We start from the raw sequence: 14,761 nt of genomic DNA, 5'->3' as shown, positions 1-14,761 counted from the left end.
TGATTGGGGATACACTCAATTGCTTCTTAACTTACTGCGTATGTGGTCTGGGTGAAAGACAATCGGCTTGACTGGGTGGTAGTAAAACAGTTATCACATTTTGCTATTTGATAACAGCATTTGAGAGCAGGGATGGCCGCAAGTCGGTTAACTGATATAGATCGCAAGCAGCTGCAATTCCAAAAGCAACCTTGCGATGTGGTATAGCAATGGCAGAAGCAAGAAAGAGAGCTTATTGGTGAACTGGCCTGGGGTAGTGGATTTTGATCCATTGTATTTCCACACGAGTCTTTCTTGTTGCTTATTATCCACTATCCATTATCCTGACCTTCAGGTGCATGGTAAAGGTATCTGACGGTGTCATATTAACAGTCTTAATCATGTCTACTCAGAAGTAAGTCCTATTCCTTAGGGGTTAGGATTGATATTAAAACAAGCAGCGACTTATAAAAGCAACATCAAAATAAAACCTCAATTGATGTTAAAAAGCTAAAAAGGCCTAGGAATTATTTCAAAAAAGGTTTTGCGTGGCACTGGAGAGGCATTAGAATGGGTGCCTGGTGAGGTTTTCTAGGGAAGAGATTTCAAAGCCAGAGTGCCACCACTAAAAAGTCCATCCCCTGGCAGCTGCCCACTGCACTACTGATGGTAGGGGAACCTGGAGAAATGATCTGATAAGGGTAGCTTGCCATGCTGAGAAAATCACCTTGTCAAGCCTAGCTCTACAACAGGGATCATTGAATGCTTTAGTTGATGGATTACAAGAACCCAATACGGTAGCATATTGAATCACAGAATTGTAGAGTTGGAAGGGACCCAAAGAGTCATCTCATCCAATCTCCTGCAATAGAAGAATCACAGCTAAAGAAACCCTGACAGATGGCCATCCAACCTCTGCTTAAAAACCTCCACTAAAGATGAGGTCACCACTTTCAGAGGTCATCTGTTCAACTGTTGAGCAGCTCATACCATCATAAATTTCTTCCTAATGTTTAGTCGGAATCTCCTTTCTTGTAGCTTGAATCTACTGGTTTGGGTCCTGCCCTCTGCAGCAGCAGAAAACAAGCTTGCTCCATCTTCCACATGGTGTCTAGAGTGCAGTTTGCAAACAGCTCTGTCATTGTTAGAAATAGGATACTTCAGCTGGGCCTCTTCATTCACACCATCCATTTAAGGCCCTTTTATGCTACTTTAACAGTTGTGGCTCCCTGCAAAGGATCCTAAGAAGTGACGTTTGTTAAGGGTGCTGGGAATTGCAGCTCTGTGAGGGGTTTTCTAACAACTTTCAGGGCCCTTAATGAACCACAGTCCCCAGGATTCCTTGGAGGAAGCCATGGCAGTTTAAAATGGTATGCCATTGCTTAAATGTATAGTGCAATGTGCATCAACCCTGCAAGTGAAAAAAGCTATCAAACATCTCAGGCTCAACAGTTGACAAAGGAGGCCCTTAGTGGTGGTGCCTGCTGACATTGACCCACAACAGGACCTTCTCAGTGGTGGTTCCCTGTTTCTGGAATGCCCTGCCTGGTGAGGTATATCTGTCTTTCCCATTATTAACTTTCAGGAGGAATTTACAAACATAACTGTTTTCACCTAGGCATTTGGTGGCAGAAAGATGTTGTTCATTGTGACCTTAAAATTACTAGCTGTGAAAGTATATTACTGTTTTAGAATGTTTTTCGATGTTTCAATTTGTTTTTAGAGGGTTTTTTATATGTTTAAAACATGTTTTTATTTGTATTGTTTTTTTGCGGATGTGTTTGGTGCTCTGGGCTCCTTGGGGAGGAAGAGCAGGAGATAACGATGATGGTGATAGTTAGATTGAAGATGAGACCAGCAATGCAAGCAGTCCCTTCCCTATGTTGTTGTTTTTTGGGGAGAAGAAAATGAGATGAGGTGGATGGAGCCCTGTCTCAGATCTCCCATGTATTGTCCAGTTTGTCTTTTATGATGAGGTTAAAGGCAACATGTAAACCTCGTCTATTTGTTTTCCTCTCTGTTGCCACCCCAGCCAATATTGCTGGGCGAGTGCCTGCTTTGCAACTCCTTTTGAGCAGAGCTGTCATGCTATACAATCAAAAGGAGCACATTTTCAGCAATAGCTTTGTGACCTGGAAAGGACACTCTAACAAGAAACTCTGTTTTACAGCTCCTGCCTCTGGTTCTATCATTACATCTATTTCCGATGTTCCAGCGGTGAGTGCCTTTCTTTTTGTGCCTAAAATAGCACCATCCAAGCACAAGAGGGAGGCATCAGAAGACTTGAGGAAACCCTTCCAGGAGTGAAAATACCTTAAGGGCAGTGGGGGCACCAAACATAAGACAAAACCCTTAGTGTCCCTTCCAACTCTGCCATTCTATGAGTCTATGAAACATGGTCAGTGGCCATGAAATGCTGATTGACTTATTGGTGGTGGTGGTGGTGGTGGTGAATTGTGTGTATTTCTATGGAATAGAGTGCCTGGAATATTGATTGACAGGGCTCTCCACTGCAACATTTCGTTGCAGGTCCCCTTGATCGCATGTAAAAGCCAATAATCTGCCAGACTTTACTGTGACACAGGAACAGAGCCCAGGGCGGAGCTATGCAGATGGCTACATGGGGCTTCACAAATGAGAACAGGCTTGGTTATCAGCTGCTCCAGCTGGGTTTCATAGGAAATGGCTGCAATTTGGGATGCAGCTGGAATGAGACTGCATGTCTTCCTTATGCAAGTCACTGGGAGCAGCGCAACACCCTCCCTAAAAGTGTAAGAAGAAAGAAGAGCCTGCTGAAAGAGGCCAATGGCATATCTAGCACAGACAAATGCCTGTGGAAAAACTGCAAGCAGGACCTGAGCATAAGAGTTCTTACCCCTCCTGTGGCTTCCAGCAACTGTTATTCAGAAAGGTTACTGCCTCCACGTTTAGTCGCCACAGATAGCTCTCCTCCTTGAATGTGTCCAATCTTCTATCAAAGCCATTCAAGGTGGTGGCCATCACTGCCTCTTGTGGGAATGAGTTCCATAGTTAAACTATGCACTGGGTGAAGGAGGTGGAGAAAAGCTTTTCCTATCCACTTTCTCCATGCCATGCCTAATTTTATGAACTGCCATCATGTCACCTCTTCCTTGCCTTTTCCCTAAACTAAAAAGACCCAAACACTGCAACCTTCCTTCGCAGGGGAGTAGGTTTGTTTCCACTCCAATGGTTATTCCGAGCGATCCCTTTCTGTTCTCCTCTTTAAGCGAACGTGCGTCATTTATTCCTACAAGGATTCAGAGTTGTAGTGGGCGTAAGGAAGGCTCTGCACTCCTGCAGTGGATGCCTTGCCCTTTGCCAACAGGATCAACATGCGGGAGTGCAATTTGTCACCTTACGCTCTTCTCTGCTGTATGCAAGCCTTCTCTCCAACCGAGTGTGCACTTGTGCACACGCAGGTATGCACTCATAACTTACGGGTATTTTTTTGCTAGTACCTATTCACCAGCTGAAGCCCCAGTAGGTGGGCTGCACAGTTTTAGCTGATGCCGGTGTGGGCTTTAGCAATGGGACCACCACCCCCCCCCGGTTCTCTTCTACATTTTAATTATTACGAGCCAGAGCAAAGATAAATCATTCCGCTGCAGAGTTATCCCACAGCTTCTCCCAGGGGGGTGGGGGGTGGACTATGCACAGGTCACATCCCACCAGAGGAGGATTGGAAGGAGAAAGAGGAAAGCGAACAACTATGAATCACCGGCAGAGAAAAAGTTCCCTGTGCCAAACAACCCACCTCCTAGATTTGTTTACTTGGCTGGCAGATAGAGGGAAATGGAATGCTCGCTTGACAGCAGTGGAGCAGTGAGTCCGTAATGAGAATAAGGCAGTGGAGGCTGGTCCATTGGGCAGAATGACGAACTGCACCACCAACATCAGCCTGTCCTCTGCCAGCTGCCTGGCTGCTTGCTTACATCCAGTCCAGGAGGTGGCCCTGCCCATCAACTTCCTCCTTCCTAAGTCTCATTGCAGAATTCAGTGGGGTGGAAGGATGGGGACTAAACCAAAATTAGTCGGCTTTCCCTGTCATTGGCTCTGGCGCCACCTACTGTTAAGCTCCCTGCTTTCTGCCCCACCAGTCCAGATGGGCACCAAGCGCCGCTGGAATAAGGGGCGTTTCACACATGACGTGGAGACAAAACTGGATGCCCTCAACAGAGAGCCATAGCTAAACCCATCTTTTTCCACAAGTGAACCTAGATAATGCACCTGTTCTGCAAGCATGTGAGTCATATTCATGCATTACATCTTTAGGTGTACACTTGCATCATCTTAGATGTACCCCCCCCCAAAAAAAAGTGGTATACCATAACAATCATTCACCAGTGTTTCAGCAGAATCCTATTGGTTCATCTTTAATTATTTGGTGTGATCCGTTTATCGTGCCATTAAGTAAAGCAGGTTATGGATTTAGCAGTGACTGGCAAATCTTATATGCACCTGATTACCAAAGAAAAAGGCAAATCAGTAGTAATTCTGTTACTAGCTCTACTCTTACTAGAATGAATAATAATAACAGTAATAGTAATAGTAATAATAATAATAATAATAATAATAATAATAATAATAATAAATTTCCAAGGACTGCAACATTTAATCAATAACTGTTGAATTTTTGAGGGGTAACTTAGACTGCAGTCCTATGCACAATTACATGGGAACACAATAGAAATTCCTTCTCAGCAGAGATTCGTGAATTTTGCCATGAAAAAGTGGTGCCCTAATCAACCAGGTCCCTGCTTAATTTTTTTTTACTAAAAAGTTTTCAGCACAAATACTTATGCAAATGACAGGTGGCAAGGGCTACCTTAAAAGAGGCATTCCCTCCTGTGTATGAGAGGAGGATGCATCTTCTAAGATAAAGTCGTCTGCAAGGAGAGTCGTACATCACTTGAAAACAAAGCAAGCACCCTTTCTCCTTCAGAACAATTGCTTTTATCTTGATATGCAAATTTAACAAATTAATTCCCATGCAATTAATGAACTGAAATTAACATAATCAGGCCCCAGTCCTATTAAATTAATTGCATTTTCATTTCTCCGTAGTCTTGGGGTAGCTTACCTAGTCATCCTCACATTTTGTCCTCTCAACAAACCCGTGAGGCAGATGTCATTAGACTACATCTCCCATCACCCCTGCCATTTGGCCATGCTGGCTGGGGCTGATGGGAGTGATAGTGCAAAAGATATGGAGGGCACTAGGTTGGGGAAGGAAGCTGTACAGTAAGACTGAGATTTAGCAGCTTGCCCAAGGAGAACTTCACATCTGAGACAGTCTTCCCAGTCCATGTCTAGTTCACCACAATCACTCAATGCACCCCTTATGAATTTCCTGCCTTTTCTGATGCCGATCAGCCTCCTACCTCTTAACTCTGAGTGTTCATCAGGGGATAGCTCAGTCAGTAGAGCATAAGACTCTTAATCTGAGGGTTGCAGCCCATGTTGGGCAAAAGTTTCCTGGACCATCATGAGCCCTTCCTATGATTATGGTCAGTGGTTTCTGGTGCTCATTGGGACTGGTGGGGTGGACAACAGGGAGACCAACAGTAGGTGGCGCCAGAGCCAATGATAGGCAGAACCAACTAATTCCAGCTTTGTTCCCACCCTCCCTGCCTGCCTTCAGGCAAGGCAAGGGTGACCGTCAGTGACACCTACTGGAACCTTTGTGCAAGCGAGAAGGCAGGCAGATGAGAACCAGCTGAAGACAATGTCCCCTTTGCCCTAATGGAACAACCTTCACCGGTGTCCATATAAGCAGAGAGAGAGGGAAAGTCAAAGGAGGCACAAGGGGTGGAATGATAGCTGGGTAAGCAGAGGTGCAGTGGCACAACAACACCCAGGCCACATTGCGATATTTTAAGTATTTACTTATAGCATTGATATCCCACCTTTCCTCTGAGGACCTCAAAGCGGTGTCCATCGTCCCCCACTCCCCATCTGTGATTGAGTGACAGGCCCAAGGTCACCCAGGGAACTTCATGACTGAGTGGGGATTAGAACCCTGGTCTTCCAGGTCCTAGTCTGACACTCTAACCACTACACTGCACTGGCTTATAGTCCAAGCATTCATCTCTAAGCCAAGAATGAAAGGGAAGTTCACCAACAATTACCATTCACAACAACCAATAATAATAATAATAATAATAATAATAATAATAATAATAATAATTCTACCCATATCCTTCCCTTCCCCATCTTTCATCGAGGGCAGATTTGCAACTTGATTCAGTGGGCCTCAGATAGCACTGATATGGGGACTTACAAACATTCACCCATGGAGGTAGCTTGCATTTTGTGTGTCCGTTTCCCTGTGCCGAGAAAGTCCTTGTCATCTAATTTTAATTGTACATCATAAATACCCTACAGCAACATTTGTCATGCTGCAGATAACCACTGTAATTATCACCAGCCCAGGAAACATGCTCAAGCTCCCCACCTGCTCCCCACCTGCTCTGAACCAAAAATGCTCTGCTCCTTTCTGCTCCCAGTCCATCTTGCCTCCCATTCAGACAACCAGTTGATGTCCTCACAGGCTGATTCTCCCTTTTGAGTTCCGACTTCCTATGTGGCTGCTATGATGCATCATCACCAAAATGCAAAGGTTGTGGCTCACCCTGCAACCATTTTTTAATAAAAAATATATAAACCGATGAACCTAGGGGTGGTGCATTGGAAATGCACCACTGAAGGCCTGTTCACACATGCACGTACACCTCCTGACGCCTTGTCACTGGAGAACTCACAGCAGAGCAGCTGAATGTGCTGAAGAATCCTGTACCCTGCATGTGTGGGTAACATGCGAGCTCCACAAGTGAGCTTTGATCGTTGGCCATCCCTCACATAGGCGCACCACCGCTTGAAGGGGAAGGCCTGAGGCTCAGTGGTGGAAATTTTTATTTGCAAGCAGAAGGTCTGAGGTTTGATCCCTGCATCTCCAGTTTAAGGTTGTGGAGGAACCCTGCAGAGGTGCTGCCCTTCAGTGTAGACAGTACTGAGCTTGATGAAACAATGGTTTCACTCTGTAAAAGGCAGCATCCTATCTCCCTATGGCCCCTTGATTCTGAAGCCACCAAGTCCCATTTGTGAACCAACCATGGATCCATCACATTCCTGAATGTCCCTGCTAGTGCCCCCTCTGTGGCAAATGTTACACCCCCTAGTGGACTGCATTCCTCACTTATTTGTCTGAATCCACTCTGTTACATGCGGCAGAGGTGGAGATAAGCAGAAGCAACCCCAGAAATACCACTTTCTTGATGCGTGGTGCTGGACTCCTTTTCTTTCTTTCTTTCTTTCTTTCTTTCTTTCTTTCTTTCTTTCTTTCTTTCTTTCTTTCTTTCTTTCGTTCCTTCTCTCTCTCTCTCTCTCTCTTAAAAAACCCACGTATTGGGTTTCTGTTCCTACCTCCCATGGTCTGTATCAAACCTTGCTAATTAATGGTCTATGCATGGGTGGATATATATCTCTATTTGTGAGGATTTATTACCTTGGTTCTGCTGCCGGGGCCACTGATGGCTAATTCGTGAGCAATTTCTCGTGCTGGTTCCTTAAGATACCACCATTGGATTTCCAAGGAGTAGGAGGTGGATCCGCTGGCCCGGAAAGCACAAGGCATCTCAATATCATCCCCCTCTCTAACAGTCACATCTTTAGGAACTTCTGTAAATGTAGCTGGAGACCAAAAATAAAAAAGGGGGGGGGAGAAGGATAGGGTGGCAAACAGGGAGAGGTGGAAAAAGACACAACAGAGCTGTTCTGCTAAGAGTCCAAAATTCACAGCAAAACGTTGCAGAAGGAGGAGATTTTATTGGCTTTCCTGAACTAGCAGCCCACGCTACATGGAACTGAAGGGTGGCAGGGACCATGAGGGGGAAACCCAGAGGTCATGTTGTCGAGTCCCTCTATCCCCTCAAGTGCCCAGAAATGGACTCATCTGTAAGACCCCAATTATGGTGTATCACAAAGGGCGAGGTTCTCCACCCCTCTTTGCTTGTTGACAAGGGATGGCTGCCATGCCCCCCACCCCCACCCTCTGGCACCCCCTGGTGATCACTGCAGTCTGGGCACCCATCCATATCAGACAAGTGTCAGAGGAGAGACTGTAAAAGTTTGCCGGATAAATCCCCCCCCCCAGCAAAAACAAAAGCCTGCAGGGAGATACATTTTCCCACCCTCTCCACTTTCTAGCGACCACCACATTTCAAGGGTTGTGTGTCTGGGACACGGTGGTACCCCTCTACTGTTTTCACCACCCCCTTTTGCTCTGGGTTCTCCCTCTCTGCAGCAAGAGTGCAGGCATCCCTCAGTCCTGCAGCCCGGGCTGTGTTCTCTTGCCTGCACCCTTTTCTCTTCAGCATCATTCCCCAGACCCCTGCATTTCCAACGGCATGAGCTCTTTCTGATACAAGCAACCCACAAAACACGCAAACAGTGCAGCATCTATCTCTCTGTCACACACAAAAATATATAATGGTGCACATATCAATTTGCTTGGCTTCCAGACATCAGGTCAGTTATGCATCTATAGCCAGCTGCCTGCGCAGATTATGGAAACAGAAGTGAAAGGCAGTTAAAATACAGACACTTGCTGCAGACTGAGAACCAGATCCTTGATTTTGCTACCAAAATTCAAGCGGGGGGGGGGGAGAAGTTTGGGACTTACCCTGGACCATGAAGAGCAAGGGGGCATTGAGCATCAGGTAACAAAGGGAGCCTAGCAGCCCTCGATTTTCCATCTCATATATGTGGACTTTGGAGTACTGGGCAAAGCGAGGGGATCGGAGGGGGTGGTCAAAACAACCAGGCTAAGAGATCTTCACATCCCATGGCAGTGCCAAGGCATTGGAGAGCCTGGTCCAGCGACAGGATAAATACGAAGAGGGATACTTTTAAAAATGAAATGAAATAAATAGCCACCGAGCTCGATTTCTTTCCTTCCCCCACTTCTCTCTTCTCTCTGTTCTCTCTCTTTGGAAGCACATATAAAATCCACAGCCAGTTGGTCCAGCGGAGAGGAAAAAATTGCTGTCGTGACGTTGGAAGAAATTGATCCTGAGAAGCCAAAGCGTAAATCTGCCGGTTTGATTGTAATTATTAATTCCCACCAGCCAGAAGCCTCTTCTTCTTCCTCCTCCTCCTCCTCCTCCTCCTCTAACAACTCTGCGGCAACCACAATTCAACTTCCTTGGTCTGAACGGCGTTTTCTGGAGCCCCTAAACGAAGAAGCAATCCCAGGTTTCCTGCCCAGACCCATCTGGGCTCTCCTCTTCCAAGGGAGAGTGAAGAAGCCGAGAGAGCGATTCCCAGTCTCCCCCCCCCCCCCGCGCTCTTCCAGTCGTTATTTCCAAGGGATTTCCCTCCCTCCTTCCTCTTTCCTGACACAGCGAGGAGGAAGAGCTTCCTTCTCCTCCCTTGTGGTGGTGTGTAGGGTCCAAATCAGGCGCAGGATTCGAAGGGTTGGATATTTTTTCCTTCTTCTCTTCTTCTTTTTTTTAACCCCCTCTCAAATCAAGATGCTTTGCTCAACCTATAAGAGGAAATTTCACCATCTGACGTTCCGGCGTGGAGGCAGCGGTGGGAGAGAGACCAGTCCGGGAGACAGAGGGAGGGAGGGACGGGGAGAGAGACACAGAGAGAGGAAAAATTAAGTTGTGTTTCCCTGAGATCAAATGGTTGGATTTTAAAGCTGCACACACGCAGACAGGCAGAGGACGGAGCAAGTCACCCAAGCAGGGGAGGCACGTTGTCAACCGCTATCTGCTTTGCGCGTCTGGGTTGTAATTGACTATGGAGAGGAAGAACGCCTTCTATGACAGACTTGAGTCCCCCAAAGTGCATTTCCCCTCATTCATCGCGACCGATATTTCCCAAACTGGGGGACTGGGGCGGAGGGAGAGAAGCAGATGGCAGAGCGAGAGTGAGAGAGACAGAGAAAGGGTGGCGGAGAGAGAGAGAGAGAGAGAGAGAGAGAGAGAGAGAGAGAGAGAGAGAGAGAGAGAGAGAGAGAGAGAGAGAGAGAGAGAGAGAGGGGGTGGCAGAGATAGGGTGGAGGGAGGGAGGGAGGGAAGGAGAAAGCCGCCTCCACATCGTTTCCCGAAACTAGTTCCCTTCCCAACGAGTTTTTCTTCTTCTTAAGGGAAATTTACTCACATCCTACACAGACAGACAGAGGCTGGCGCCGTCTCCAGCTGGTCCCCACTTCCCCGCAAACGCGCAGCTGGGCTTCCAAGCGCCCAGGAAGTGAGACGCTGCTGTCCCCGAGCCAAGAGCTGGATTCGAATCCCACACACACACACTCGCACACGCACCGCGTTTAACATTCCGGCGGCGTCCATAGGGCGTGGAAACAGCCCTTCTCTCTCGCCCTCTTCCCTCCCAGCCGCAAAACGATTCTGACTGCGCGCACACACACAGCCCACTCGGAAGCCACCACAGCCCCTGGTGTGGAAGTCTCACTTTTCCAAATCTCTTACCTTGGTTCTTCTCTCCAGCCTTTCTGAGGTTGGGAAATCACCCGAGAAGAAGAAGAAGAAGAAGAAGAAGAAGAAGAAGAAGAAGAAGAAGAAGAAGAAGAAGAAGAAGAAGAAGAAGAAGAAGAAGAAGAAGAAGAAGAAGAAGAAGAAGAAGAAGAAGAAGAAGAAGAAGAAGAAGAAGAAGAAGAAGAAGAAGAAGAAGAAGAAGAAGAAGACCGGCGCTGGTCGAAAAGGAGAGGCGTTCGGATTTAAAAGAAATAAAATCTAGGGAGATGATGAGCTCCCTCCCTTAAAAAAGCAACACGCCAGCCAGAGTCCTTAGAGAGAGAAATGGTGGTGGTGGTGGTGGGGAGGCGTCCCTTGCAAATAGACAGTGGTGGGGGGAAAGCCCCCTCCCGGCTAAAAGTCCGCAATGGAGACCATGAAGAAGTGATGTCGAAAAGGAGGGGCGCGCGAGAGCGATGGGGCGAGAGCGAGCCGGCAGGTGCCTGGACTGGATGCAGGGGCAGATGTGGTGGCGGGGGAGGGGACCAGAGGGGGGAGGGGGAGCTGGGGACAGACTAGTTGATTCAGAGCAAGTTCGATTTCCGGTTTGGGATGGGGGTGGAGGACCGCTGTGTGTGTGTGTGTGTGTGTTGCGGTTAGAGCGTGCGGTGCCCATTCTCCGTATAGGGAGCTGGGCTAGGGTCTCTGTGTGTCAGAAACACAAGGTTGATGCCTTCCTCCTGACTCGATCCCGGAGAGAGGTGGTGCCTGGTGGAGGGATGTGGGGGAGTCCTGGCAGGTCTTCCCCAATAGTTCACCCCCCCACCGCCCACATGGCCGGTTCCTCGGAGGGAAGGCGCTGCATCCTCAGCTCGGGATGGGGGTTGCGCTTGGCTGAGCGGCGCGGATTCCCACGGAACCTAACCACTTCCAAACGAGGAGGGCTTCAGAGAAGAAAGGGTCTTCAGGACTGGGAGGGGGAAGGCGAAATGCCTTGATGGAATTGCTCTTGGAATTCCAACAGGTGAAGCTCGCCCCTCCCCCAAAATGCGCTTTCCCCCTTCTGTGCACCCCTCCCCCCCATCTCCACGGATGAAAAATAAGCAGGGATTTGTATTGGAAGTTGTTTAGTACTGCATTTCACATTGTCTGCTCAGGTTTCTAGTCCCTGCATTCCATACACTGACCAATGAGAAATATTGCGAGGGGGGGGGTTAACCAGTGAGAGCACATTTACTGAGATAAGCTGCTTTAAAACAAAAAATAATTTCTCATGGTCTGTTCAGGTTTCTAGTCCTTAAGTACAAGAACTGCAGGGCTGGTGACAGCACTCTTTAATCCTCAAGTATCTGAAGGCTTCCTTCTGCTCCCTCCATGCTGTTATTTCACAGTATTATATTATTTTGATTGATGATTAACTGGCGACATTTTATTTTACGGTAAATTCTGATGTGTTTTAAATATGTTGTGCATCACTTTGAGGGGGTCCAAATTGTGGTTGGGATGTATGCAGATCTCTCTTCTATCTATCTGTCTATCTACTGATCAGTCAGTCTCAGTTTATTTGGTCTACAGACCATAAACAATAAACCAGAAACATGAACAACATCAGGCATGTCTGCATGCCATCTGTTCAGTATTAGAACAACTGTTTATAAATCAGTGCCTGAGTTTTGATTCTGATTTTCCTCTTCCCTCCACGTCCCTTTCCCCTTGTGTGTCGTGTTTTTTTTCCTTTTCCTTTTAGATTGGAAGCCTGCGGGCAGAGATTGTTTTCTATGTAAGCCATCCTGGGAGACTTTTCCACTGAAAAGCAAGGCACAAACGCTTAGAATAAACAAAGAAAGAAACAAATAAGCAAATAAATAAACATAGGCATAAAGTGCAATACAGCAAAGCAAAAACTCAGTTGTACATGCATACAAATAGGTCCGAGTCACCATCAGTGGAAGAAGCATTCTAAACACTGATAATGGTATTTGGAAATCTCCATACAATTTCACATGCAATCCCTGCGTCTAAAGAAGCAGCAATCAGTGGCAGTGCTATCACAATTACTATTGCAGCGTTGAAAGGGTCATTTAGTCCAAGCCCCTGCTATGCAGGGATCACAGCTGCAGAACCCATCACCTCCTGGTGATGGAGCCCAGGACCCCTTGGTGTGTTCACTGGCACCAATGCTGGGCACTCCTAGCTGCAGGTTTATGGCTGTGGCCAATGGGCCTGCCAATCCACCTGCTGTTTAAAGCCTCACCTGGAGTCCCAGAGAGATCCTGTTGCTGGGGCATGATGGGTAATTTAAAAGGCAGTCGACTCACAGCCACCTGATGCAGTGGCTGATGTATGGCGCCTGTCTGATGCTCACCCTGACCATAAACTCTAAATTGGGGGTGGGGCAAAAATGATGGGGGTGCAGACCCCAATGGCATTTTGCTGACTACCCCTCATGAATGGAGCTTTACGACAATATAGCCATAGAAACCTGTGGAACCCTCTCCTTACTGAGTTTTGGTCAGGCTGCCTTCCTAGCTGAACTTCAGGTACATGTCCAAGAACAGGCATCCCCAAACTGTGACCCTCCAGATGTTTTGGCCTACAACTCCCATGATCCCTAGCTAACAGGACCAGTGGTCAGGGAAGATGGGAATTGTAGTCCAAAACATCTGGAGGGCCAAAGTTTGGGGATGCCTGTCCAAGAATTTCTTCTCATTTTAAGGCAGTGTTTGGGTTTCCAATGGTTTTATGATGAATTTTGATTACTTCGTTTTCTGCATGGTTTATTTTTTATGCACACTGCTTAGAAATGCTAATGACCAAGCGGTGAATAAATGCTAATAATAGTAAACAACAGCAGCAACAACAACAACAGTCCTGTAGATCTCAGCCACTTTAGGCTGGCAGCTTGTGGTTGCTTGTCTTAGACATGCCACACCAGATTGTGATGCGGGAGAACAACAAGGCAGCAGGCAGCATCCAACTAAGTTCTACTCAGAGTAGACCCATTTACATTAATGGACCTAAGCGAGTAATGGCCATTTATTTCAGTGGGTCTACTCAATGAATAGAACTAATATTGAATGTAACCCAATATTTCTAGGTTTTCAGTGTCTTATTATCCACCTTTTAATTTATTTTCTTGAAAACCTTCCCAAAGGTTTTCTACTTTATTTCTGCAGTTTTTAACTTTTTAGTTTTGTGTACACTGCTTGGGAGTTTATAAATTCTGAAACAAACAAACAAACAAACAAACAAACAAACAAACAAACAAACAAACAACTAAAACCTGAAGCCTGTGCACTTGCTGAGTTTATTTTACTATTTTGTTTTGTTTTGTTAGAGAAGTTGGCCTCTGGATTGCTTTGCAGCTCTGGTACCTGATATCCTCTTTAAATTGGAGGTGCTGAGGATTAATCTTGGGACCTTCTGTGTGCAAAACGTGCTTTGTCTCTTAACACTGTGAACATAAGAGCATAAGAAGCGCACTGCTGGATTTAGATCCCTTGACGCATCTAGTCCAGCATTCGCTGCTCAGTGGCCAACCAGATGCATATGGGAGACTCACAAGGTGGGTATGAGCACAACAGGGCTGTCTTTTATCTGACCTCCAACAACTAATATCCGGAGGCACACTGCCTTTGCTTCTGGAGGCAATATGACCCTCACCGAACTATTAGCAACAGATAGCTTTATCTTCCATGAATTTGCAGGATCCCCTTGTAGCAGTGAATTCCTTAGTTTATGGCCCAGGCATGTCCAAAGTTCATTTTGGGGGCCTAATTTAGCGCGCCCCCTGTGGCAGTATATGTCCTGGGGTAAAATTGTAAAAAAAGCTGAACAACTTCAAGCTGAAGAACTTCGGTCAGACCTCATGCATGTTCACTTCATCAAATGGCCCTCTTTGAAAAAAGTTTGGGCACCCCTTATGCTGTATGAAAGAGTACTTTTGTTTGAGTCTACAAGCAGCACATAGTTAAACTGTGGAACTCACTCCCACAGGAGGCAGTGATGGCCACCAACCTGGGTGGCTTCAAAAGTGGATCAGGCCCCACGTAACCTCTAACCTACCACATAACCACGTAGAGGTCCACGTAACCTCTAACCTACCTTGCAGGGTTGTTGTGGAGAAAAATGAAAGGGGAAGAAGAGAACCTTGCATGCCACCTTGAGCTCTTTGGAGAAAAGGAAGGGTGTGGATGCTAATGACAATGATGATAATAATCCAAAACACCTGGAATGCATATTTTGCCTCTCCCTATTTCGAGATTCCCAAGGATGTGTTCTGCAGG

At 46.7% G+C, this 14,761-nt stretch overlaps 1 protein-coding gene across 1 annotated transcript in view; it reads right to left on the bottom strand.

Moving 5' to 3' along the window:
• Window positions 1-9,078, bottom strand: part of VSTM2B (V-set and transmembrane domain containing 2B) — a 34,736-nt gene extending 25,658 nt beyond the window's left edge. Inside the window, exons 1-2 of the mRNA XM_035120861.2 lie at window positions 8,681-9,078; window positions 7,505-7,689 (exon numbers count right to left, since the gene is read on the bottom strand). Of these exons, the coding sequence (XP_034976752.1) occupies window positions 7,505-7,689; window positions 8,681-8,753 (258 nt within the window). The 5' untranslated portion in view covers window positions 8,754-9,078. The remainder of the gene's footprint in view (window positions 1-7,504; window positions 7,690-8,680) is intronic.
• Between the last annotated feature and the right edge of the window lie 5,683 nt (window positions 9,079-14,761).

Source organism: Zootoca vivipara, chromosome 6 (genome assembly GCF_963506605.1).
Source record: "Zootoca vivipara chromosome 6, rZooViv1.1, whole genome shotgun sequence".
Lineage (NCBI taxonomy): Eukaryota > Metazoa > Chordata > Lepidosauria > Squamata > Lacertidae > Zootoca > Zootoca vivipara.
Note: the sequence above shows the minus strand (reverse complement) of the source record. Positions and strands in the feature narration are given on the sequence as shown.